Source organism: Astatotilapia calliptera, chromosome 17 (assembly GCF_900246225.1).
Source record: "Astatotilapia calliptera chromosome 17, fAstCal1.2, whole genome shotgun sequence".
NCBI lineage: Eukaryota > Metazoa > Chordata > Actinopteri > Cichliformes > Cichlidae > Astatotilapia > Astatotilapia calliptera.
In genome coordinates this window covers 6,697,717-6,724,137 of record NC_039318.1, presented here as the reverse complement: position 1 = coordinate 6,724,137, position 26,421 = coordinate 6,697,717, and the positions used below count along the sequence as shown (strand labels likewise).

At 39.5% G+C, this 26,421-nt stretch overlaps 1 protein-coding gene across 1 annotated transcript in view; it reads left to right on the top strand.

Moving 5' to 3' along the window:
• exoc2 (exocyst complex component 2) overlaps positions 1 to 26,421 on the top strand; it is a 50,718-nt gene that overhangs the window by 1,211 nt on the left and 23,086 nt on the right. The window contains exons 2-8 of the mRNA XM_026146764.1: positions 11,447 to 11,604; positions 13,421 to 13,597; positions 14,524 to 14,641; positions 16,788 to 16,901; positions 18,354 to 18,478; positions 24,289 to 24,369; positions 25,349 to 25,494. Of these exons, the coding sequence (XP_026002549.1) occupies positions 11,487 to 11,604; positions 13,421 to 13,597; positions 14,524 to 14,641; positions 16,788 to 16,901; positions 18,354 to 18,478; positions 24,289 to 24,369; positions 25,349 to 25,494 (879 nt within the window). The 5' untranslated portion in view covers positions 11,447 to 11,486. The remainder of the gene's footprint in view (positions 1 to 11,446; positions 11,605 to 13,420; positions 13,598 to 14,523; positions 14,642 to 16,787; positions 16,902 to 18,353; positions 18,479 to 24,288; positions 24,370 to 25,348; positions 25,495 to 26,421) is intronic.

Genomic DNA, 26,421 nt, shown 5'->3' with positions numbered 1-26,421 from the left:
ATCATATTCCCTCATTGCCCCTGCATGAATGGCACACTTATCTTGGATGGTTATGAGGTATAATTACATGGTAATGTGGCGCATCAAAGATAATCACTTCTTGTGGTTGAAGCTACTGTTAGTTCTGATTTAGGTCAGTGCACCTGTGAGGCTTTTCTGTCTAGTTAATGATTATTTATTATTGATTTGTGTACTCATTACAGCTTTTATATTTGAGAAGGTGAAATCAGTGAATTTTTGTTTGTTTCCTGAAATAGACCACAAACACACTAATTCTCGCTGAGTGGATTGTAAGATGAACTGATTTAAGTGGTTGTATTATGAAAGCACATCTTGAATTTCAACAGCTAAGCAATTGCAACAATTTGACCCTTAACAGGAAAACACATTGTTTTACTACAAGGCTGTAGTGCTGAAAATTCTCAACACTCGGGTCTGAATCAGTGCAGGATGTAACTGACCTACGATATGTTTAGTGTTTATTCCTAATGCTGCTCGTCTGTCACACTTCAGTTGCACTACAAAGTTACAAAGTGAAAAATCACGTTGTTCAGAATCACTTTTCTCATTCGCCTCAAGAATCCTTAGCATAATGCTGCCTCAATGATGAGCATTGCTTCTTTTTGTTTTCTAAATATTCTAACCAGTCTGTGTTATCAAAGATCAAGAAAGTGCATTTCAACATTTCAAGCTGTGGCTGCACATACAATCACTCCTAGTATATGTAAACAGTGAGATACAACTTAATATACATAAAGACCTCCCAGATATTATGTAAACGCTCATTAAGTTTAGTGTTTTCAGACAGAACATAGTTTAAGCCTCTGTAATCCTTTTTCTTGTGTGCTTTTTAATGTTGTTACACATACTTTCTTTAAATAGCTCTATCCCAGGGAAGCAGTTCTTTACGATGTGTGTTAGTTTAACTGATTGATTGTATGAAAGAGTGAATGAGAGCAAGTTGATTGACAAGTCAACAGCAGACTGGTGCCGTGTCATAGAAATAAGATGTCGATCATTCGAGTTGAGGTCCACGGTAGCAATTGTACAGTTAGAGCCTACAGAGCTCTGTGTATCACTTCTCTTTCTTTAGTCCAGAGTCAGCATTGGTGACAGGGGAAGGTGGGGGGTGGCTACACTGATCCATTTCCTGTCCCCTCCTGGGGCTCTAATTGAAAAATTTGGGTGGCCCTGTTGTTTGTTTTGGTGGAATGTGGTAGGCTGCGTTTTTTCTTTTTTTTCTTTTTCTCTTTAGAATTTCCTGAGTGACGCTGCTCCGTAGACCTCGGGGTGAATCAAGTGATGGGGGCTGGGCTAGACTTTGTTTGTAGTGGCACTTTTTGCTTACCCCTTTTTGCTTTCTGCCCCACCTGGCATTACCCAGCCTACACACAGAGCTTGCTGGGCCACTGGTCTTCACTCTGGGGTTTCTGTGACCTTGTCAGATCTAGACAGGCAATGGGGCTGTGGCCCCGTGAAAACAAACATGACATAAGTTCTGTCAACTCTTTTTTTTTTTTAATAATTTTTTTTACGCATTTTAATACAAAATGAATAGGTCAATGATTATTTGTTAGCTTGGTAATCAATTTTGTTGCCTGCAACTAGAGCTGGGCGATATGAGATTTTTTTCATATCACGATATGTTTTTTTCCTTTCAGGCAATAACGATATCTATCACGATATAAGCCAAATAACTATATTTGTAAGATTTAAATGTGCCGTTGCTCACAAGTAAAATGTGAAATAATCAGCAGCTTGTTTTTATTTAAATATTTATTTCCCATAATAAGTTCAACAGGGTAGATGTACTTAAGGAACATGAGACTTTTTCAGATAAATAAAGGCAAATATTGCAAACTACACAAAAGGCAGCCGCTAAAGCGTTTAAGTTTCAAAATAGAACAAACGAAACAGACTACTAAATTGTCAATTCCACTTAGAAACAAAATATTAATTCTAAAAATAAATCTTAGTTTGTTTTACAGAAGAACAGACAAAATTGACTAACTTTTGTCAATATCAAATAAACTGAGAACTAAAAGGAAATTCTCAATCTGTCCTTGTTGTATAGCTTAGCTTTTCAAACAGTTTTAACAGTTACTTTAGTCTGACAAAAGCCGAATGACGAATTAGCGCTTCCAGTCAGAGACCGAGGCTACGTCCACACGTACACGGGTATTTTTGAAAACGGAGATTTTCCGTTTTCGTTTTAAAAAATAATCCCGTCCACACATAAAGGCAGAAATGAAGGAAAACGCTGCTATGAACATGCCAAAGCAGCAGGTGGCGCTAGATTCCTAACCGTGCAGAAATGTTGGCCAATCAGAAGTCTAGAAGCCTCGGTGGGAAAAAGTAAACAAAGCTGGGGCATAGAAGCAGAACCGAGTCGTATGTGTGGACAGACAGTAACTGTGTGTATATGTAAGCATTTAAACACTGCAGAGAGTAGAATTAACAGTAACAGTATTGTAGAAATTCATTTCACCGAAACAATAACGTGGCGCACAGTGTGACGTCAAAAAATGCGCACACCTTTGACGCTGCGTGCAAACGCATAGAAAAATCTGCGTTTTCAAAAATACCCGGGTAGCGGGTGGACGTAGCACATGCACCAGTTTATTGTATTTCCAGACTTGCTTTCGGCACAATTTACAGTGCACGCTACTCTGTTTTTTGTCAGACTTGAAATAGCCGAAATACCTTCACACTACGGAACTTCTATGGCTCTTCCGTTTGACAATCTCTCCGGCATTGGAACATCATCTGTTTTCTCTTCGGTAACCTTCGGTCACGCTCGGTTGATTTTTCTAGTCGGCACACTCATTTCCTCCATTACCCGGGCGGTACGGTGGCTGGCTGCTTCCCAAACAAATACACATGTGCGGCTTGGCACTTGTGCTGTACGTAACAAGTCACGTGACGTGACGCTGCGGCTGTGATTGGTTCGGCTCTGCTCTACATAATTTGGATTGGCTGTTCTTTTTTTTTTCTTTTTTTTTTTTTAAGAGGACAAGAGCAGCGAGGTCTATCGCGATAGTTTAATTTTTCTATCGAGAAAAAGTTATATCGCGATACATATCGTTATCGTTCTATCGCCCAGCTCTACCTGCAACTTTTTATTTGGACTTTAATATATATTAGCTCTATGCTGATTGTTTGAGATTTTAATTTATTTTAGACTGAAATGATATAAACTCTTCTTAAACATCATATGAGACTGCAACAGAGGTGAGTAACATTATTCTCTAGAAGGCAGATAAAATCCCAAAGGCTCTCTTATTGGAGAAGTGAACTGAAACCTGTTTACAGGTTACAATTGTATCATAAAAAACCCAAACACTCAACAATGTATGAACATTTAAATGACCTAAAATCATGCCAGTTGTCTGACATGTACACCAACACAAATCACAGATGAAACACTGGAATCACGTCATTCAGACTCGCTGCCGTCATTCACCTCAAGATTGCTTGCTATATTGCTGCTTCGTTGATTTGTTTATTTTATGAGGTTTATTTTACCTCTTTCTTTTTTTTTAAACTAGTACCAGCAGTCACCAAGTGTAGTAAAAGTAAAGTAAAATAAATGTTAGCTGCCCTGTATAATTGGTCAGTTTGGGGGTTTGTTTTGTTTGTTTGTTTTGTTTTTTGACAATACACTCCCCAGCTATTCTGACAAACGGGGTAAAACGTTTAATGTGAGTTATGATTTGGCGAAAAATATAACTTATTATTATTATTAGTAGTAGTATTAGATTAGCTGCATGATTTTATAAAATGAAGTCTTCCATCAGTATTCACAATATAATAGAGAAATATATATTCAGTTAAACATGGATTATCATCACAACATCATTTGCCCTAAATTCAAATACAAGAATGATGACTCAAAAATAGGAAATTGGTTTTAAAGAGTAAATATTGCATTTTTGGGACAAAACATTAGACTTATTTTATTTATTACATTAAATGAAATGCTACTATTTTGGGGAAAAATACCCTAAATTGCACTCTTTGAAAATTGCTTAAGTGGATTTTGTTTTTAATCATGAATTGGCTTTGAAATCAAGTAATTGTTCAGCGTTGTTCTGTGGTACTAAAATAAATATTTGGGTTGTTTATAAGACAAAATATAGGTTTAAAACTTGAGCATAGGGAAATAGTGATAGACGTATATCAATATTCATATGCTAGACCAGGGATGTCAAACATAAGACCTGGGGGGAAGAATCCGGCAAAGACTCCAGTCCCACCCGCTGGACGGCTTTGGGAAATATGATGGAGGGAGTAAATTTGTGGACTTTTAACTATATTTGTATAATTTTTACAGCTTTTCCTGCTGATAATGACTTCCCCACAGCCATTCATAGTACACCAAAGTAGTCAAATAATAAACAAGTAAATGGCAAAAAAGTTAATGTTTTTCACTGTGTACAGAGATTTCAGTTTAAAAAGTATTCTTTATAAATACACTTTTACTGTAATTTTACACATTTTCATGTAGAAAAACTGAGGTGTGCTGTTGCAATTGCACTTCTCTATCTTATGTTAACCTATCTCAGGGATTAAATGTTCAGTTAGACATCTGTACACTGACAAAAAGGGTAGTTTCACTCATCTAGCCCATTTAAGATCAAAATGTGTGGGGCAGTCTGTTGTCCTCGAGGTAAAAATGAGTTTGACTGTATCCCTGTGCTAGACAGACCGAGTGTAAATTCAACACAATATTGGCAGCTTTGTGAAGCATTAGACATAGTAAATGACTTGATGGTGTAAACCTTAATAATTAATTACATGCCCACCAAAGTGTTTTAGTGTAAGCAGCGGTCTTTGTATAACTCCTGGTAGTATATGAGTGGATGTTTCTCACGCTGGTGATGTGTTGTTTTTAAATGTGAAAAAGCTGGGGCAGCAGTGTTATAACCTGGCTTATGAAGGTTCAAACTGCTCAGTTTCGCCTTGTCATTGGGCAGAGCCGCCTGTCTCCAGCCTGTTAATCCTCTGAAAACATTGTCTTGCATTTGCAGGCCTATACTTCATGTTTGTGTTTATTAGTACAGGATTTTTATATGGGAAATTGGGGACTCTGCTTCATTAGGCATAACTTAGTAAAGCACTTGAGACTGACAAACAAATAAACAGATAGCCCTAAAGATAACAGACCCTGTAGGCAGACATCATGATGCTTGGCCAGTGAACCAGAAGCACACATCTGATCATTTTCTCTCCTCCTCTGTCACGGAAAAGTCTCCGTAAGGGCTGAGACTGGCTGCTCGCAGTAGAAGCGCTGACTCATTATCAAAATGACTGGTCAGTAGTTCCAGCATTTGTTGGAATTTGGTCCCTTTCTGGCTTTGAGCTGCATGGCCATATCTACACCTTAGAGGTATGCAGTAGCCTGGGTGTGAGCAAACACCGAGGAGGTTTTTTTCAGACTCCACCCAGGCTGTGTGATCAGGCCAGTCATCTCAAGCTGGGTGATGTTTGGCCAGCTCTGTGCATTCAGGGGAGTGGGGGGGGAGAATCTTTGATGGAATCTGGTGTTTGGGTTACGTTAGATACACAGCGTGAAATGGTGAATGTGTGTCTGGAAGAGGTACCGAGCCACTAGAACAGCCTGTTAGATTTTCTAATGATTGGGGGGGGGGGGCTTTGAGTGTGATGAGCTGTCTAAATGGGTCCCTTTGTGCCCACTAAACCTATCACACTCTTCCTTTGACACACACATTCACACACCAATCACTGCCATATGTGGATCACCTTTAAATACTCAGTAGCTAATTATCTGCGGTATAAACGCTGTAGTCATGACATGTGTTCATATGCCTGGTCAGATACCATAGATGGTCACCCATGGTAGACATAACTGTTCTGCCATATATCAATAGCAGTTATGTCTAAAGCCTAAGATTTTGGGGGGCATTTCCTGGAAGACTATTGGGAGTACATTGATTCCATTTTCACCAAAGACAAAAAAATTGGAGAGAAATGTTTGGGGTCTGATATGGAGCTAATCATTTAAATTAAAAACTCATCATATTCAGCTATTATTTGGTTTCCTTTATCTAGTGGTTGTATTTCAATTCATAATAATAAAATAATGAAAATGTCTGGGATGGACTCATATATCGGCCTCGTTTAGTGATATTGGCATATCTTCAAATAATTTTTTTGGGTACTGGTACCGGATATCCCCTCCAAATTATTTTTAATATCTATATTAGCCCAGAATTTTGCAGTCATTTGTAAAAATGTTCATACCAGTCATTCAGACGTGAATTAGATGGTTTTACATTCATTTGTTTGTGTAAACCAGTACCACCAGTGAAAAATCCAAATAACACAGAAAAGCTACAAATCCTCACTTTTGAAGAGCTGGAATTAGCCAATGTCTGTTTTCTGTTTTATATTTGCCTTAAAACAACTTCCTGTTTTTTACCTGTATTGTTTATTTGTGTGTGTGTGTATATATATATATATATATATATATATATATATATATATATATATATATATATATATATATAGACAAATACACATCATTTACAGGCTAAGCTGATTTGTAGTTGGTCATTTTTTTATGTTTTAATTGAACACAATAAAAACAGACAATGGAGCACTTAACAAAAAACTGAAGTACAGTGAAACTATGTCAGTTGAGAAATTCTTCTGTTTTTCGAGTCTGTCAGACTGATTCTTTACATTTTGAGCTCATTACAGCTACACATCAGTTCTAAGGTTCTAGTGACATCAGATGATGGTTTATGAATCCATTTTAATGGATTCTTTTTTTCCTAGTACCTTATTTGAAGTAACAGTAAAGTGTAGTCAACATGAGTTGGACTGTTTATGCTTTTAACTGTAATTATGTTAAAACCAGAAACATTCTGCAACAATATTCTTTTATATAATTCTTTAACTGTTATACATTTGATCATAATATATAATAAACCCGATTTAATCCTGTTTGAAAAATACTGGAAATAGTAACATACTTGCTGGTAGCCTGTTGATTTAATGCATCAGATCAGAACGTGCACTCAATAAAAAATATCCACATCAAATGTTCAATTTATATGCAAGACATTCCATTGGGATTCTAAAATGTATATCTTTTCTGGGTTTTTTTGTTGTTGTTTTTTGTTGGATCAAAAAATGTTACAATGAAATGGTTTTATCTGACAAAACTATTTTAGAGATTTAATGGAAAGTCTTTCATTTGTGTCTGCATTTTCCAGCGCTGAGCCAAGGAAGGGTGGTCACTTGTTAGTGGTTCTGCAAAAAGATCCTAAACCTTGAAGTTCCACAGCTTCCATACAGATTAGAGCCAACCCTGCTGTTTGTTAGTGAGCCTCCAAGGAAAACAAACCTGCCTTTTAAGTACTAGAGAGAGAAGGGTTGGAGTTGGTGGTATTGAAGGCGGGGAGGAGGTCATGGTTGGAGGAGACTTGAGCAGGACGAAAGAGGCTAAATCTGTTAATGTATCATCATTGTTTGTTGGCCTCACTTGTTAGAATTAAGTGGGGTATCATCTTAAGGATCTTAATGCCCCCTAGAGGCTGATACCTCTGCAAGTCTTGCAGAAAATGTTGCCTGCCTCATAAGTTTCCAGTTGGAGATTAAGATTTTGTTTTTCTTTTCATGCTACTTTAAGGAAAATCCATTCACAGTGAAGCCTCTGCCCGTATGAAGTTATAGTTTCTATTACCTTGTTTGCAGTTTATTTGTAGTGGTGCATGACATGAGACTTGTGCAGAGGTCTCCGTAGTTTCTGTGTGACTCTGTGCATCGCATGTGTGTGCGTGCACGCTGCTGTTATAGAGAGGGGTCTGGGCAGTGTTCCCGTGTCCATGCACAGCCCCCAGAGTAAAGTAAACACAGCGGCTCTTTTCTCATCCAAGCCGTCAGCAGGCTCTCCCCAGGCCCGCGCCAGAGACCACACACCCAGACCACACACACACACACATGCACGCACGCACGCACACACACACACACACACACACACACGAGCTGCACGGACCTCTTTGCAGATCCTTCCACACACTTGCATACGCAGAGACCACACAACACCAGCTCGGGCCCCTCGCACGCAACCTAGCTGAGCTGTCATTCTGCCCAGTGTGTGTGTGTGTGTGTGTGTGTGTGTGTGTGTGTGTGTGTGTGTGTGGGGGGGGGGGGGCCAGGCTATCTGTGTGTTTGTGCACGTGTATTTCCAAGATTAGTGGGGAAAGGATAGAAACACTCCTGAATGCAAAATTAGAATTATAGAAAATAAAGAGCTCTGTCCTCTGCACCCTTGCTGCTCCCACTCTAAACATGTGGGATTGATGATGGATATACCAAGCTCTTGTTTTAGACCTGTTAACCTCTTATCATCTGCATGTCACACCCATAGCCCCTCCATTTCCTCTGACAAGCACAGGGCAGCAGCAACAACATGAGGTAAATCCCGCTGGAGGTTTTATGTTAACTGTTCGATGTCAGGGTAATTGGGGACAGGGGCTGTAGTGTGCATGTGTGTGTGTGTGTCAGTGGGGTGAGATGAGGTTGCTTTGTGCTCCTGTATTTTTGCTTTTTCATGAGCCATTTTTTAAATATAGTTTCCTTAAACTCTAGTGCTACATGTCCAATATTCAGCAACTGTTGAGTTGTGAGGTGCATGTGATTAGTTCTGCTTTGATGCGTCTCAACCGTAATTGCTGCTACAGAATATGTATAGACATTAATTTAGGTTAGTGATTATTATTATTATTATTATTATTATTATTATTATTACAGGAAGTTTCACAACTTTTTAATGCTACATGGGCATTTTCCTGAGTTGGCACAGAATATTTTGCTGTTCAATATAGGACTGTCACCATGTCAGATTTTTACTCTTAAGTTATTGTGTTTGAAAAAGTAAAAGTGCTTGGATGTTGCAAAACGGTCATTACTTTACTAAACCTCATCAATTATACATTTATTAACAATGATTGATAATAATAAATAATATTAAGAATGTTATCATATGTGCATTACTGACACTGGCTATCATCAGTACACACATGAAGCACATGTTGAAAGAAAGGTTTATTTGCACTCACCATGTCAAATCAAAAGCTATTGTGAATGTAGATATAACTAATGATAATTGATAAATATGTCTTTAGTTGAATTAAATTCAACTAAATGAATAATAAAATTAAGTTAGTTGAATTTTATTATGTAATCTTTTAAAAGAAAGCAACTTGATTGGGTATCTTCAGCATACATATCAATAGCATATTATTATTATTTTAGGATGGTTTTAGATTTTCAGATTTGAATAAAGAAGTTTGCACACTTTAGATTTAGTTAACTAAATAATTTCATGTAAAAGATAAAGAATTTTCTATTGTTATTCACCCCTCCAGTCATAACCATAAATAAATATCTAATCTTGTTCAATAAGATATTAATAATAATACCTAAAAAAAAAATAAAAATTGTTTTCACAAAAAACTCAAAAGCACAGAATTATTGTGACATTAATAATGCTGTGAGTCAGACTGATCTATAACTGGTTATTGTGTCTCAACTATTTTGCATATTAATGAGAACTTTAAATACAAGTGAAAAAAAGTTTGTGAGAGTCTGTAACCTGTACAAAAGCATACAAAAAGAACAGTTAAATTAAGATAAGCACAAGCTGCACCCATAAATGTAGTTTATGGTTCCTGATGTAGGGTCTCTGCCTTTTTTGGCCCCGTGCCAGGATTATGTGTGAATATTTATTCGTGTTTTTATTATTAGTATTATTATTATTAAATTTAACTTATCTTATTATCTTGCTATTCTTGATAAACTGAGGTGAAAAAAAATCAGCTTTAAAACTTTAAAGAAGTTAGAAATGGGATTAAAAAACAGGCAGATGTTATTTTATGTAGGCTAACAGAATAAAGTAAATGCTGGAAGTGGGAAATCATCATCTTGTGTCTAACAACTAATAGTTAGCGTTATAGTCATAGATAGAGTTAAATTATTTGAGTGCAGTATTAAATCCTAGCGAATCCCAGCCCACTGCCCCTTGGTGTTTCAGGGCTAACAACTTTTCTGTTGGAAACTTTGTGTCATATGTGGAGCCTGCTGCAGGTGTTGAAAGTTTCACTTTTTTGTTGTAGTCTTTATAACAAGCAGAGTAACCAAATGTTGTGCTCTGTCGATTTTTATTTCCTTGACTTTAAGAGCCTCTGTTCATTCTTGGAAGTCTAACTTGTACACCTACAACTAATTATTGGCCATATAACTGTGCAAAGGGTTACCAGCATGAACACACTGAAGGTCCAGTCCGTGTGAACTCCTGAATTGTTTGTGGAGAACGTGTTTTGGCTGCCGAGCAAAAGGGCGGAAGCCTTTCTCAAGCTGTTTCAGAGAGTCTTGACTGGTCAGCCTTTTTGAGACCTGGCAGTAATTTATTAGCAAACATCTGTGCTGCTGAAATACATCCTTTCATATTTTTTTTCCGTCATTTGGAACCTTTCCTTGTCTTCCTTTACTCAGGCCCAACATGAACTGATTTGCATGGGTGCTCCTTCTTTGGTGCCATAATCTGTTCAGCATTGTGTGGGCTTATGTGGAATGATTGGGGAGGCCAGGTTTATTTATCCTGTTCTGTGAGGTTTACATTCTTCCTTTCCTCCCTGCTCTCTGTCTGCTCCTTCATTCTTGGCTAGCGTCTCTATTTTTCCTATTATCTGAGAGATAACTGCTGCAATGCATACATTGTTTGGAGAAGTTCAGGGTGGAAAATGAACCCTAGCTGCCAGCCAAAATGTTACTCATATTTTGCCAACTCTAGTCAGTACTAAATAACATAATATTGAGCTGCCTGGAAATTTAGTAAGAAATGTTTGGGGAATTTCAGAAAAAAAAGAAGCTTACATTTTTTGTTATTAGGATAATGTTTTTACATTCATTTGCTATGGTTCTATGTTGACATACAAAGATGTTTTTCTTCCCCTGATCTTCAGATTCATGCTGGGAATGCTTGTACACTGCAGTCGTTTGACAATACTTTGCCCAGTCGTGGGGCAGTAATTATTTAGTATTATAAATGGTAAATATTTTCAGTCAGTTTAAATCAATATGTTATGCTTTAAATATGTCAAAATGATAGCGGATTGCTTTTACTGTACATTACAAGCTGACAAGCTTTAAATGGTTTTTATGATGAATAAACAGTGGTTAAAAAAACAGAAAGGTGTCAGACTAACAGTAGAAAATCAGGCAAAAAAAATCACATGTTTTTACTTTAACACTGTTTTCGTTTGAACTAATTAACTGATTGTCCAAACCTCTGTTTAATGTTCGGTCTGTAGGCTGCTTCATTGATTTTTACACAGATTGCTCTGTCAGTGTGCAGCGTTCCGTGTTACTGACCTCATTCTGTTGTGTATGCCTCGCTTCCTTTTGCCATGTCCAGGTGCTGATTGACCCAGATTACCTGTTCACCTCAGGTCACCATGTCTCGAGCCCGGCAGCCCCCGCTCGTCACGGGCATATCGCCCAAAGAAGGTGCAGCCTGGACCAAAGTCACGATCCGTGGAGAGAACCTGGGCACGGGCCCAGCTGACCTCATCGGTAATCCATTTTCTAACCACATAGCTAACCACACTGTCTGTCCTGTACTGTGTAACATAAATGTCTGTTACACAGTATTGATATTTTTATGGGGAGTGACATCCATATTTAACTTGGTCCTGTTTTGCATGCGAATTATCCATATTTCTTTTGTTTTTTTTCCATACTCAAATGTGCACATATGTATTTCTACAAATGAATATAATACAGAAATATACAGTTTATCAACATTTTTAGATCTGTACACAGAACTGTCTACACAAGATATCAACACATTAACTAATTAATTAACAGGAGTGAAAATAAAACTATAAATAATGAATGATGACTTATTTTCATATGTTTATTTACTATTTGTATTACTATGTGGTTCACTGAGAGAAAGTTGCTGGTTTGAATATTTTGTAATTGTCACTTGCATTCGCTTCTTTTATTGATGTGGCCCCAATCCCTATTTTTAAAGCAGCTGCTGTAGAGTTTTTTTTTTTCATTATTTAGTATGTAAAACAGGAACTATACCTGGGTTTTTTTTCTGCTCTGGAATAAGAAATTCATGACCAGTTCACAACAGTTTCATAAGTTTAGCACAGAGCTGTTTAAACTTTACTCATTTAATCCCCAAATATGCAATCAATATTGTATCAAATTTTTAACACATGTGAGTAACACTCAACTGTTAATTTCTGACAAATATTGAAAGCATTGAAAAATATGGAAAAATAGAAGTCTTTCCAAAAGTAGACCAACACTGTTCATAAAGTCCTTAAAATATAATACCTACTTTCATTTTTGTTGCAGTTGTAATCACAGTTTCTTGTACTGTAAATTCTTTATACATTTAGAATGACCTTTACTTTTTTCACACAAACACACATATGGAAATTCTCCATTAAAAAAGTCCAAATTCGCCAGATAAACTTTGACTTTTGACTTTTGTTTTGCTTTTTGTGTGACTGATTACTCTCAAAAAACATTTTGCTGCGATCACTTTACAAATCTAGCATACACTAATGTGAAAATTAGTTTTCACGTTATTTTTCATTAAACAAAAAACATAATTCCACAGCTATACAGGTGGGCTACCACCATCTTGTTGTCATCACACTGATATCCTACTTCTGTGATTTTACTGGAGGTGAGGAAAGGAGGGGGCAGTCCAGAAGACTCACACACTTGGCAAGCCGTGAACTGGCCAGTGATAGAGGTCTATTTCTAACCATGAATGCCCCAGGGCCTGGAATTATACAATTAGATATGCACAAATGTGTGTGAGTGCTTATGTATTCAAACAAAGTGGCCAGTAGAGAACAGAGGCAGGAAATGGGGCTCTAATGGGCATATTATTCACGGTTTTATGGGCTATTTGTTGATCGGCTCTTGTGGGCTTTTGTAACGTTTGATTATACACACGTGAAGCTTTCTGAATCCCCTCAGCTGGAAATATCAAACTAATCCTTGTGTATTCCTTCTAGTGCCTAAATAGTATTAGTTAGGGGTTTTAAAAAAGGATGACAGATGCAGGGGCATAGTGCACATTGTGAAAGTAATGAGCCACTTAGCACTGAAGTGGCACTCATTAGCTTAAAGGAGCTGAGTGAGAGGAAGGAAGATCAAGGCCACCCACACCCATCGCAACCCCAACTTGAACTTTGACCCCGGGTGACTAAACTCGCTGATAGACGTCAGAGCTGCCTAAAGTGAGCTCCTCTTGTTTTAGATTGTGTGTCTGCGTGTGCTGCAGTTTGTTTGTTTGCACTGTCACTGCATGTCTGTATCTTTCACTCCTTCCACCTTTTCCCTCTCCCTTCCATCTCAGGCCTGTCCATCTGCGGTCACAACTGTCTGCTGACAGCCGAGTGGATGTCGGCCAGCAAAATAGTGTGCCGCGTGGGACCTGCCAAAGACGACAAGGGAGAGATCATCGTCACCACCAAGTCCGGAGGTCTCGGCACCTCTACGGTCTCTTTTAAACTAATAAGGCCAGAGAGGATTGGTAAGATTGAGATATCACCCTCATGGCATTTGTTATGTGCTAGCCTGGACAAAAGGAGCTGATGCAAGTTTAAACAAGGGCTACAGCTAATGATTATTTACATTAGTTTAGCATTAAATTCTCTTTATTCATTGTGTTTCTCTTCTTGTATATAAAATGTTATAAGATATTCAACATTTGGGTTATTTAGCCACAAATGGCACGCTAAAGCATTTGAGTAAAGCAAAAAACAACCTTAAATGGAGAAAAATGAGTGACCTGAGGGAGAGGACATTAAAAAATAGCCATAACTGAAAAAAACATAATAATAATTTTGATAAAACAATTAATGATTTTTAAGAAAAAGAATAGGACTAACTGGGCATGTGTGATTCTCTAAAGCCAGCCACACATCAGTGATGTTTTTTAGATGAACTCACATTGTTTATTTAACTTGAAACATTCTGACCAGAAACTGATGAAAAGGCACAGGCACGTGTGATTGGCTGAAGTCGACCACACATCAGCGATGTTGCTCAAATGTGCAGACTGTGTTTATTCTTTTGGCTGTAAAGTCGGCATTAGCGTTTAACTAAGGCCGGCCATGTTCGTCAGTTTTTCATACCCCAAAAGAATGTATGTTTTCAACACATGCTTTGTGCCATGTATATTGCATGTTTTTAGTGAAGTTGCAAAGTTTTGAGTCACTATAAATTCCTTGACAAGAGCCTCCAAGTGTACTGTGTAATTAATTAGGTCAGGTACTGTATCTTCAGAGTACAGTGGTCTGAATTTGTACTAAATTTAAGTTAAAATAATTTACAACAGAAAAATAAATGCATATTTGTCGTGCATTTGCATGTTTGAGTCACTGTCTGTGTGTGTGTGAGTACATCTGTAGTATGGAGGATATCTCGGTCACAGCGTCTCGCCTGTCCTGTCCGCAGGTATCCTAGATCAGTCTGCAGTATGGGTGGATGAATTAACCTTCAGGACAGACCGCAACAAAGGAATCTCTCCGCTGTCACTGCGCCCCAGCAACCCCCTGGGCATCGACATAGACAAGTATGAACCAAAAGCGTACAAATACACACGCAGAAAAATGGCTCGGCACAATCCCACCGCCATAAACACAAGTGCTCCAGCCATTGAGTCATGGTTTACATCCCTAAACAGAAACAAACTCTCCCCATATGCCAGCGTTTGAAATATTATGCCAGCACAGCAATGGCTGAACAGCCTCTAACCGCTCACACAGGCAGTGGAAACACAATAATTGTGTATAAAGCAGACAGGATGGCGATAAAGAGATAAAAGCTAAGGCAGCAAACCCACACATTTGTAGAGCGCCTGAGAGCAGCGAACATGCTGCTGCCTCCCACGTGCCTGGCAGGGAATACACAAGTTGTAATGTATAGTTTGTGTTGTCATGTTCTGGCATTTCTAGCTTAGTGTTTGTTTGGTTTAGGGGCCGGGGGCAAGTGACCGCTCATGGTCAGGAGCAAGACCCCCATAAACAGGCTGTAGCATTCACTTGCTCCTAGGGATGCATTAAGCAGGCACTATGTCAAGCATACAAGAGTCTCTTTGATTTTAATATACAAACACGCTATCGCTATCTGTGTCCCAGCAGTTGCTCTTAATTTGTGACACAAAGGCACTCAGAAGGTAGAGATGTTTTTGTTCATCATAAAGCATCACCCTGTTGTCTGTCTGGTCTGTGTGTTTGTGTACATTTTTGTGTAGTGACGTCCCTGGAAGGTTACTCAGCTGGGCTGTTTGCACCAGCTGTTCATAACGTAATGCTTGGACTAGTTAAAACTTCCAAGTGTTTGAACAACTTCAGACAGATTGAGCATTAAATGGTTACACTCACTGAATATTAACTGTTTGTTATGTGTGCTGTATTTCCTACCAGGGGTACAATGCTTGGGTAATACCTGTTAATATCCAAGCTTATAAAAAGCTACCTGTGGAGCATTACAAAGACCAGTAAATTAGGGGTTCACCAGCTTTGTTGACTGAGCATCTTGTCAACATATTGTCAAATATAACATTTAGTGTTGTCAGTGGTGATATTTCAAGGTTTACTAACAAAGTTGGCCCTAGCTAAATGTTCAAAGGCAACTTGATGAGAAGCTGAAAAACTGCTTGTTTAGTGTTTGCTTGCCACAAAAGATGGAGAAGTTACAAAGACAAAATAAAAGAAAATGGTGTCGGCATCTGTATGTGGTCAGATTCCTGCATACTTAAATATTAGCATTAATAGCAGAAGTAAATTTTATCATTACAGGATGAGCACGGTTTATCACAAGTTGAAGCCAGAGCTGCTGCAATCCATGCTCCGAGTGGAATCAAGCAGGCTAGGGAGTAATTCAGTTTTATGTAGATGCCATGCCCGTTCACAGCAAAAGTCCTCTCTTTATGAGAGATAAAATTTCCCAAGCCATCATACAGGCCCCCAATGAGCAATGGATGGTGCGAAGGGAAAAACCCAGATTTACAGGAAGAAGGCTCCAGCTGAACTAATAAAAGAGGTGCATATAAGGACAGCAAACATGACAAAACATCAACTACAGCAGAGAATAGGAAAAAATTACAAGACATGCAAAAGAGGCATGTATATTAGATTTAAATAGGTGCATAATGATAGCAACACTGGAGTGTGTGTGTGTGTGTGTGTGTGTGTGTGTGTGTGTGTGTGTGTGTGCGTGCGTGCGTGCGTGCGAGTACGTCACGGAGTGTGTTCTTTTACATGGATTTTGTGTTTCTGTTACTTAAATGCTGCACTGTTTATGTGGGTTTTGTACATATGTGTGACTGCAGAGTGGGTGGTGGTGGTGGTGGTGGTGGGGAGGGGTTTAGTTTGTGTAGGCCACAGGTCATTAGTAAAGATCAAGCTTCCTTAATGAGTACTGGGTCCTCCAGGGGGAACCAGGCGTCACACACTGCACTTCCCACGCCAAGCTCTCCCAGCCACAGTACATCCCCGCCAGATACTGCCCCCTGCTGGAGAACTTGATCTCCCACACGTCACTTTTAAAAATGACTTCAATTGTTTTACGAAAGTCTGCTCACACACAGTTTACTATAAAAACATTTATACGGGTATTTTCTTTATTTTAATTCCACCACAGTTTTTACTCTGTTCTTTTGTTTTATTTAACTGTCGAGTTTTATCGTCATCTTTTTTCTCTCGGTCTTCTTTCAGAGGCAAAATCACACCTAAAGATTTGGAGCTGACATTTCCAGGAATGAGCGCAGACTTCACCAGTGAGAACTTCTCTGCGACCTGGTACCTCATAGAAAACCATGCAGGCTCCAGGTACACAAGCTCCTACTTTGTCACTCATGTTAAGCTACCATCTCTCATAACTAACAATATGAAAGAGGAAAGGAAAATAGAAAAACAAGCAGTAAAATATCTCTACCTTTCACAGAGGTCCACCAAAAATTGAAGCTCATATTTTCTTTAACTCAGTTACTTCGACACAAGACAGGAGCTTACAGCGTAATACATAAGGTGCATCAGTAAAACTCACACTAATACTGGTATAAGAGCAAACTCAAGGCTCGTATATCATTTTCAGCAACTGCTGCTGGTTTGTTGTGCCTCTTTGACTGAACTCATCCAATATTACTCCTTGCCAGTAGGTGTGATTAGTGCTGCTATGATCTTATGACTTTACTAACTACTGACCTGGATAAAATAATCAGAGGGCCACACATTACTAACACTAGTATGTTAACAGCTAATTTAAAAGATGGTTGCAGGTTACAAGGAAAAATATAACATTCCAGTGTAACAATCTGATCATTATGAATGAATTGAGTTAAGTAGCAGTTCAGGCTGGATTTAGGTTGTCTGCAGGCTAGTCCCAGACGCCATCATGTTTGACAATTAGCTGAAACAATTCAAATATTCCTGTATAAATCAGTGCAGTAATAAATATCTGATAGTCAGATGATAATAATCATAATTTGTCACCATATAGTGCAATCTAAGGGATGGCAATGAATAAACTGAAAAATGTACACATGGGCTGAATCTGAAGTCATTCACTATTTACTATATAGTCAGTTTTGTTAAATAAGTTTAATGTACTGTTTATCACAAAATTGCATAACTGTCTTTTCTCTTACTGATCATAACCTGTTACGTTCTAATTGTGTGACAGTAACAACATAATTATTATAGAGAAAATTACCTAAGAAGATGCAAAAGTGGGGTGGGTTGTTTGTTTTTAATTTTACAGATGAGATCACCACAGAGTAATTTACATAAATAGGTAGTAGCCAGTAATAAATGATTTTGTTTTGTGCCATTGAAATGAGGTTATATTTTCTTCACTAAGTTTCTATATGAAGACAAGGCAGCCTGCTGACCCAAAAGGCTGTCAGGGCAGAGAAGAGGAGAGTTATTTTGGACTCTCCTGGCTTCCTCTCCCCCTGCTTAGCCTTCCAGTAACCCAGACCCCGGGATTCAGCATTAGCAGGGGCCTCTGTTTGGACCTCACTGGGTGACTGTTTCTTCCTGTGGAGGAAACCTCACCGAGGAGACTGACACACAGACACACGCACTCAAAGTGCCCCCAGATGTGCGTGTGTCTCTGCGCATACAGAAACACACGCACAAAGTTTCAAAAATATGACTGTATGTTTTGGGCTGTTGGTTGCACAAAACCTTCATGGTTTATGTCTTTATTTAAAAAAAATGGAAAGTAATCATTAGTTGTAGCTTTGATATACTGACAGTGTCATTTTGTTGTTTTCACAGCTTCGATCAGTTGAAGATTGCAGCCAGTAATCTGAAGAAGCAGGCTACTAAGAAGAACGAGGGGAGTCTGGCCTATGTGAAAGGAGGCCTCAGTACATTCTTTGAGGCTCAGGACGCTCTGTCAGGTGAGGGAATTAACACATTTTTGTGTGCTGTGGAAGTGCCCCAAATGATGTCTGATTAATACACTACATTACAAATCATCACTCTTCACTCTCCTCTTAGAAAATGGCTCTTGATTTTTGGAAGAGTGTGTCTTTGGATTTTTTTTCCCCCCGCATGCGGTTTAGCAGCAGTTGATTAAAGAGGCTCATTTGGATGCCGCGTGAAAGCCCTCTACTTGGCACTGAAGTTGCACTGGCCAACCACAACACAGTTAATTCACCTCCATCAAAATGAGATCAGCTCTCACCTGTCACACAGTCTCTCGCTTCACTCTGAAAAGTCGACGTAAACACACACACACACACACATGCACACACTCACTGACCTCTGCATGCAAAAAAGATTTCAAGGTAGCAGAGACCGACGGCTGTCGCTCTGCCAGGTACCTCAAATCGATTGTTCACTTCATCATTCATACTTTTGTCTGTTTACCCTTTGCTCCCGCCTTAGCTGCTCAGTTACTTCCCCTTACTATTTATATGTACACTTTTCTGCCTCCATCATTATTATTATTGCTTTCCGTATGTTTGTGCCGCGGTTGGAAGAGAGGCAATGTTTTCATTGTTAGCGGCTGAATCTAAATAAACGGAGCAGCCCAACACAATGCACGCCAGAGTATTAGGACTGATAGTGCCGATAACAGACCCAATATGACCAATGGCAACAATGCGCAGTCATTCTCACGTTCAGACTGAGCGTGCCTACTGTGTGCCCACTGCACCAATGGGAAATGTACAGTTTCCAGGGGTTGAAGGGAAGCAGTGCTCCATGGATGGACTCATGTGACCTGTGACTCACAAGCACATACTATTGTGATGTTTTCTGGCTTGTGTGAATTTTCTGAGATGGATATAAGGCAGCACCTACCAAAGACTTTGTGTCAACTGTATAGAAAATTAATTTACGTGGAGCCAACAGAGAATTCAGGATGACTAAGTTCCCCTAAACATTCTTCAGATGTCTTAAATGGACCTTTAAAATCTTAAATGCTTGTAGTATAGTCACATTACCACATGAATTTCCAGCACACAATACCTTTCTAAAACAGAAATAGAAGAATCTCTTTATTGTCATTGTATGACATTACGGGTGGTGCTCCTGGGTGGTGCATCAAAACACATTTAGATTTCCCAGTAGGACTGTGTTGTTAAGCTCGTACTTCATAGGTTGACTAACTCTTTCTGGCTTTTTGCTTATAAACAGACTTAACAGTTGGCTGACAGGATAGATTAGCCAATTAAATGATTGTAGCCAGAAAATTAACCCCCAAAATACTAAAATCCGTCATGATTTGGTTTAGTGGGTATCAATAGGCCTCTGAACTTGTTTGCCACCTGCTTGCTAATCTGTAGAAATGAGAAGCATCACTCTTAATGACAAATGTCTTGAGATTAACAGTTACTTTTGTTGGTTAAAGTTTTGAAATGCTGAGTAAGGAAATTGCTCTGTGTGCCAGCCAATGATATTTCTGTTCTTTGATATTTCTATGACTCCCCCAAAAATGTCACAAGTTCAATTTAAAAAGTGCTTTTAATAAGATTTAAATTTGACTTGGCGGTGATCTTTGGGCACCCCGGGATTAGCACGGGGCTGTCTTCATCTCCAGAGAACTGAAGACGGCTCAATATTTCAGCTCACCCGACGGTACGCAACATGGCCAACCATTTCATTGCATGCAGACACACCAAGAAACTAATTGCTGAATGTAGTGGAGCATTTCTAAGCTAACAGAAGGTCACAGGTATGTGACTGCGGGAGTATGTCTGTGAATGTAGTATATATAGTGTTACATAATCAGATGGCATGAAATTTGTCTTCAAATTACTACTAATGGTGTTTTTGATCTTCCTAATGTGTAAACTAGCAGTTTTTGGTTTTTGTCATATTAACTTTCTTCCAGTTGACTAAAGAACCTTTTTTTTTATTAAAGAAATTCAACGTCTGTGTAGATTTTTCAAGCTTTGCTTAGAGATATTTCTTTATGTTCAAGCTGTGTGACCACTGATTTTCAAAAGACATTTTTAGTGAACTAAGAACAGAAACTGTCTCATGTTTGAAGAGGAATTATGACTAAAAATTCATTTTTCAACTTCCTGAATCGTGTCTGCTCACTATGACTCATTGCAGGCCTGCAGCATCCTTTTTATGCCAAAATTTGGCTTTCAGTCATAAAAAATGAAGTGGAGGCCCAAAACGGATGGCTCAAGTGGAGCTATTTTGTACATTATGTATGGTCAGCCAAACCAACATACCAGCCAGCATGCTGCTTTTGAGCCTGCCAGCTATACTGCCAGACCTCGTTAACACAGCTGTCAGAGCAACTGTGAATCCTTTCTTTGTCTCTCTTCGATGTTTGGCAGCTCTCTGCAGTTCTGAATTGGTCCAAATGAACCTCATCTGAAAAGTGTCCATTAGAATTAGAAAAAAATTAACAGTGAATAGAAAAACTTAACAGGGCACTTATGTGTTCTCGTAGTTCAGAATGTGCTGCATTAGAAGTTGCTGAATGCTTCCAAGCCTCTTCGTCACCATTACAACATTCTCGTCTCCTCTCGTGTTTATTTTCAGTTCTGCTTGCATGTGAGATTTTTATTGATGACTTTAATAGGCGATGTCTGGAGCTTTTTCTTCTTCTTCAATGTAAGTGTACTGCTGCCGACAAGGTGGAAACAACAGAGAGGAGCCAAATGTAGGAAAAGAAATGAGGCAGCTAGAAAATGTTTAGAACAAACAGCAGGATTCTGACTTGAACATCTGTGGACTTTCTGCCTCTCCCTCTCTTCTTCTTGTCCAAAATAATTGCCTCTTAATTGCTCTCCAGTACAGCTAAGCTTCTCCAGCACAAATGGCAAAATAAAATCTCATATCACCTTATCTAATTTAGACTTTGGCAAATCAAAAAACAAGGTTACCCAGCAGAAAACGAGCTGAGAAGAACATCTAAATAGTGATGACAATAAGTGAAAGCTGAAAAGTAGTCCTGTTAGCTTGTTGAAAACAAAATGTTTCTTTAAACTTTACTTTGAATAAACGTCCTCCTTCACACCTCTGCAGACTAATCAGACAAGCAGCCGGTTCAACTCCAGAACCTTTTTGTTATGAAGCAGCTGTGCTGCACACTGCACCACCGTGCTGCACTAGCATATTGCAAGAGTGCATGTTCACTGCACAAAGGAGCTTAAGAAAAAGCTCACCAACACATAACAAGACCGAGCACCGACAGAAATCTAATGTAAATAAAATGTATATAAATAGATTAAACATGTTTTTAATTTCCATTCGGTAATACTAATTTGTGAAGTCACAACCAAATAAAGTGTCAGTCAGATGCTGTTTAAAAAAACAGATTCATGTTTGCACTTTTGAAACAAAGGCCTTTGAACACCAGCCCTGGGTAGACGTAGGATTAGGTTAATAGGGTATCAGACACAAAGTCATGCTTAACTTTGTCAAGTGTGCTAGTTACCAAGTACAAAGGTAGAAATCTTACGTTCTGTAAAGGGAAATTTTCAGTGCCTCTGAAAAAGGCTTTAGCAGCTTCAAAGGTAAATATCTTCCTCACTTAATGAGGAATAAAGATTTTCTGTTTCTTGTCAGAGGGTCAGAAATGACCAGAAATTGCATGGATTCCTGTAACATAAGCTAACAGTCTAATTGCTTTTACTATACTTGGTGATCAAGCTTACTGCCAGATATACTCAGCCCTGCCAGTCCTGATGTTGGAGGCCACTTGAGTTGGAATGCTGCAAATGTACATTTTTAAGCAGCTCTAAACCCTTGTAAATTTGTATGTTTCAAATTCCTTGACATGTATGAGCTCTGTTTTATAGTTAAGGTAGTGTTTTGTGTTGGTGTTATTTTTATGCTGCTGAAGAAACCCTGTTCACTTGTACATGTTTGTTTGTTTTTTGGGGTTTTTTTCTATACCACCAAATTTCTGTGGATTACAAAGTATTTTGTTTATGTTTAGAAAGGAATTGTTTAGCAGTTTTAAAAAAACAAACAACAAAAGAAACCCACTGCTTGTGAACCAGCACACACATGGATGGGGTTTGGCTGTAGTGAACATTTGGTCATGGAGCCTCGGTGACAAATGTGACCAAGCCATCAGCCAGACGCACACAGTCAGCCAGTTTGTCTGCGTGCTTCTGGGACGCAGACAAACTGGCTGATTGACTGACTGACAGTCTGTCAGGGACTGGGGTTGTTGCCACTAAAATGTTGAAATTTGTGGTTTTTCATTGTTGTGTGAAAAGGAAGTCTCCCATTGACGCAGGAAGCGGAATAGCTACCGTGTTCCAAAAATGCACGATTCCCAGGGCCTATTCCCCGAGTCCCCATCCCCTGCTGGAGTCAAAACATTGCCGACTTTAGAAACCAGGGACACTGTATTTTTATTCTTATTCTTTTTTTGCCTCGACGGTTCCAGGAAGTTAAGCAGGAGCTGCAGCTCTTCCTCAGGTCCTGGCTCGTGTGTTATCCGGACCCTGACCTAATGTTTAGGTTAGCTGTGACGTCATGAGATCTTCAGTGTGCGACACATGCAGAGGACACGCAAACTGGCAGTAGGGCAAGGAGGAGTGTGGAGACGTGAAGCAGCCTTGAGTGTATGCGTGTGTCTTCTTTTGTGTTTAGTCCTATTAATTCAGCCATCTCCCGTATACACTCCCACGTCTCTGAGCTTTTGACCAAACCGGCATCTGGCCTCATTTTCTGCTGCTCAAGAGCAAGAGGCCAGTGACGTCCATACTGATTAGGCAATGGCATGTTTGAACTGGGTGTTTTTAGGAATACCTCGGTCTCTGCCTTGAGGCTTCTGTCTGTCAGAACGGACCCATATATTTATTTTCAGAACGCTCCCCCTTCACTTTGCCTCCCGCTCCCTCTGCTGTCAAGCTCTGCTAACAGCCAGCATCAGAACAACAGAGGGAGGACAGAAATGAAGAGAAGGAAATGGAGAGGTGTACTGTCCTTTTTTGCCATCCGTTTCTATCTTGTCTTCATTCTTTAGGTGTCTGCTTGTCGCCTATTTGAGTTGCTTCACAAGTGCGTATTAGAAAGTCTTCTAAACCCTCTCCAACTCCCTTCTACTCTGTCAATAAACCCACACTGCAGCTCTCACCACCCAGCTGCCCACTTCTTTATTTATATACTGGGGTAGCCCCGCTGCCTTCTCTCCCTATTTTTTTTTCTCCTTTTCTCCCCTCGTTCCTTTAAAAAAAAAAAAAAAATTCCCTCTCCCGCGTAAAGCTCTTCTTGCTAAGTGATTGATACAAACCATCAGAGAGTTCCTGCTCCCCACCACGCTCCCAGTACAGTCATTTTTAGTATACAGACCTCAAGCTGTGCTCTTCCCAAAATTGGAAACATTTTAAGATTCACATTACCTCCAGGTCAAAGGGCTCCAAATGTCCCAAGACCACCACACTTTGTTGTTGATGGCTTTGGTTAGGTGAATTGATCCAATACAGTTGTTCGCTGGGACAAGGTCAGGTCCTTGTTGCGTGGGAACAACCATGGGGGTGTGTGGCTTCAGTAACAGCATCTTTGGGTGGAGAACCAAGGCAGTTATCTGCCATCTACCACGGGGGTAGGGCATGTTTATTTGTTTTACCTTTGGTTCCTGAAATTGAAAATGTTCCCGGGGATTGGTTACTCTGCAGCGTTGGGAACGTAAAACCAGTCTTACATTTCTCACCCCTCTATGCTTTAAGTTATGATTTTTAAATTTTGTGAAATAAGCTAATAGTGATTTATTTATTTATTGCAGCTATCCACCAGAAGCTGGAATCTGATGGCACAGAGAAAGTGGAGGGATCAATGACTCAGCGGCTAGAAAACATCCTCAACAGTAAGTGTTCAATCAGTGTGCAGACGAAAACCCCACAAGATGCTTTTTCAGGGGGTGTTTTAATTTAGAAATCTTAATAATACAATAAAAGTTCCAGAATTTGACAACATCTCAGTGACACGGGGCTTTGGTAATACTGCCCAGGAATAACCTACATTAAAAAAGAGAATGAGTATGCGACGAGCCAGCGCAGTGCTGTAGATCACCCACCTTCAGCATCCAGGAGTTGTCGCTGACTCTGATGCACTGTGCCGTCAGACCAAACACGTCTACATTGTTTCACCGTTGCAGATTGTTCTGTTTTTAGCGTGCAGATCCTGCGTGTGCGTGCACGTGTGTCCGCCATTTCATGTCACACATGATAATGGGACTGCTCTAATGGAGGGTCAAGAAGCTGGTCCTTTCCCCTTTTCTAGTATAAATAAACCTCGTAGCCGGACATAGCTTTCATCCCAGACTTGAGGGCCCATGGCCCAGTGGGTCCAGTCTATCGTTCACCCCCAAAAACCAAGAGATTCAAACTACCGTAGGCGCCAGTCAGACTATCACGAAATAGTCTTGTGAAATGTCACAGCTAAGATTGGTGAGGGAAAAATGTTAGATGTTCCCCTGTTTGGTCTCGTGCTGTTTTTCCTTCAGGGATTTTGTTTTGCGGGTGGAGTTTTGTTTTGATTAGAAGAATTCGGGTTTTTTTTCTATTTGACGGCACATCCAAGGCCACCCACGAAGTAAGTCAGCTGTGCAAAGGTCCCACCAAGCAGCCTGACTAAGAGATAGCCGTCACTTTCTCCTTAGCAGCTCAGTCTCTGCTCCTGCTCCTCTCTCTGTGTCAAATAACATCCAGAGCGGGAAGAAAACCAGAGACCAGCAATAAGAGGGAAATGTGGTATCAGCATTTATTTATATAGGATCCTAGTTTCTCATTTTCTCCAGCCTCCTTCACTCTCTCTCACTCTTTCTCACTTCGTCTTTCTTGTAGGAGCGAGCAATACTGCCGATACTCTCTTCCAGGAGGTCTTGGGCCGGAAAGACAAAGCTGACTCCACACGCAATGCACTCAACGTCCTGCAGCGTTTCAAGTTTCTCTTCAACCTGCCACTCAATATTGAACGGAATATTCAGAAGGTACTTAACCCTGTTTTCAGGTGTTAATGGGCACATTTTAACCTAAACCGCAATCATTTCCTAAACCAAGTACTCTTTAGTTCTTAAACCTAACTAGTGAGAAAGAAAAGGTAAAAAGCCTGTGTGGACAATGTGAAACAGCAAAACAAGTGCAAACAATACACAGCTCTAAACAGGACGTGAACCATCCTCTGGATGATAACCCACCTTTACTCAGTTTGTCTGCCCTCAGCACCAACTTTTGTTTTTTGTTCAGTTATGGATTAGATGAACATCTGTTTTGTATTGTGCACCTGAAAACTTTGGCCAATGTTTAGGACTGGTTATTTGTTATACCATTCATTTAATCCTGTTTCAGTTAATGTAACTATCAAAACGTAACAGTCTTGTGACCTATTATTGTTTAGTTGGTGGAAAAATAAAAACTAATGCCCCCCATGAGATGCGCTACCTCATTTCACTTCACTTAAGCTATTTCCTCAGATGCAGCCCTCATCGGCTGAGCTGGATGTGGAAACACAAGCGCCTGACTTAATGTATGCCATAGCAACATCATCACCACAAACTCTTCTAAAACCCTACAGTGTAACCTAACGTGCACCTCTCTAGAAATGTTACTACACGTTGGGTCCAGGCAGTGCACAGCTATTGGGATTAGCCTGTTCACCAACATCAATTCTTCCTGTGCATTTCCATCTGCATTTTTTTTTCGTATATCAGTGAGAGAAGCACAATCACCATCTCAATTAAAAAAAACTCAATATTAACAAAATGTGGGGGCTAACAAATGTTAGCATATTCCTCGAGGGAGATTGCTGAAACTATCAGAATATATGTGAGGAGATGTACACAAGCACAGGCGTGAATGCTGCCAATGACACAGTGCACTCACATGGGTTACATCATAGGCACACTATGAGGATTCGT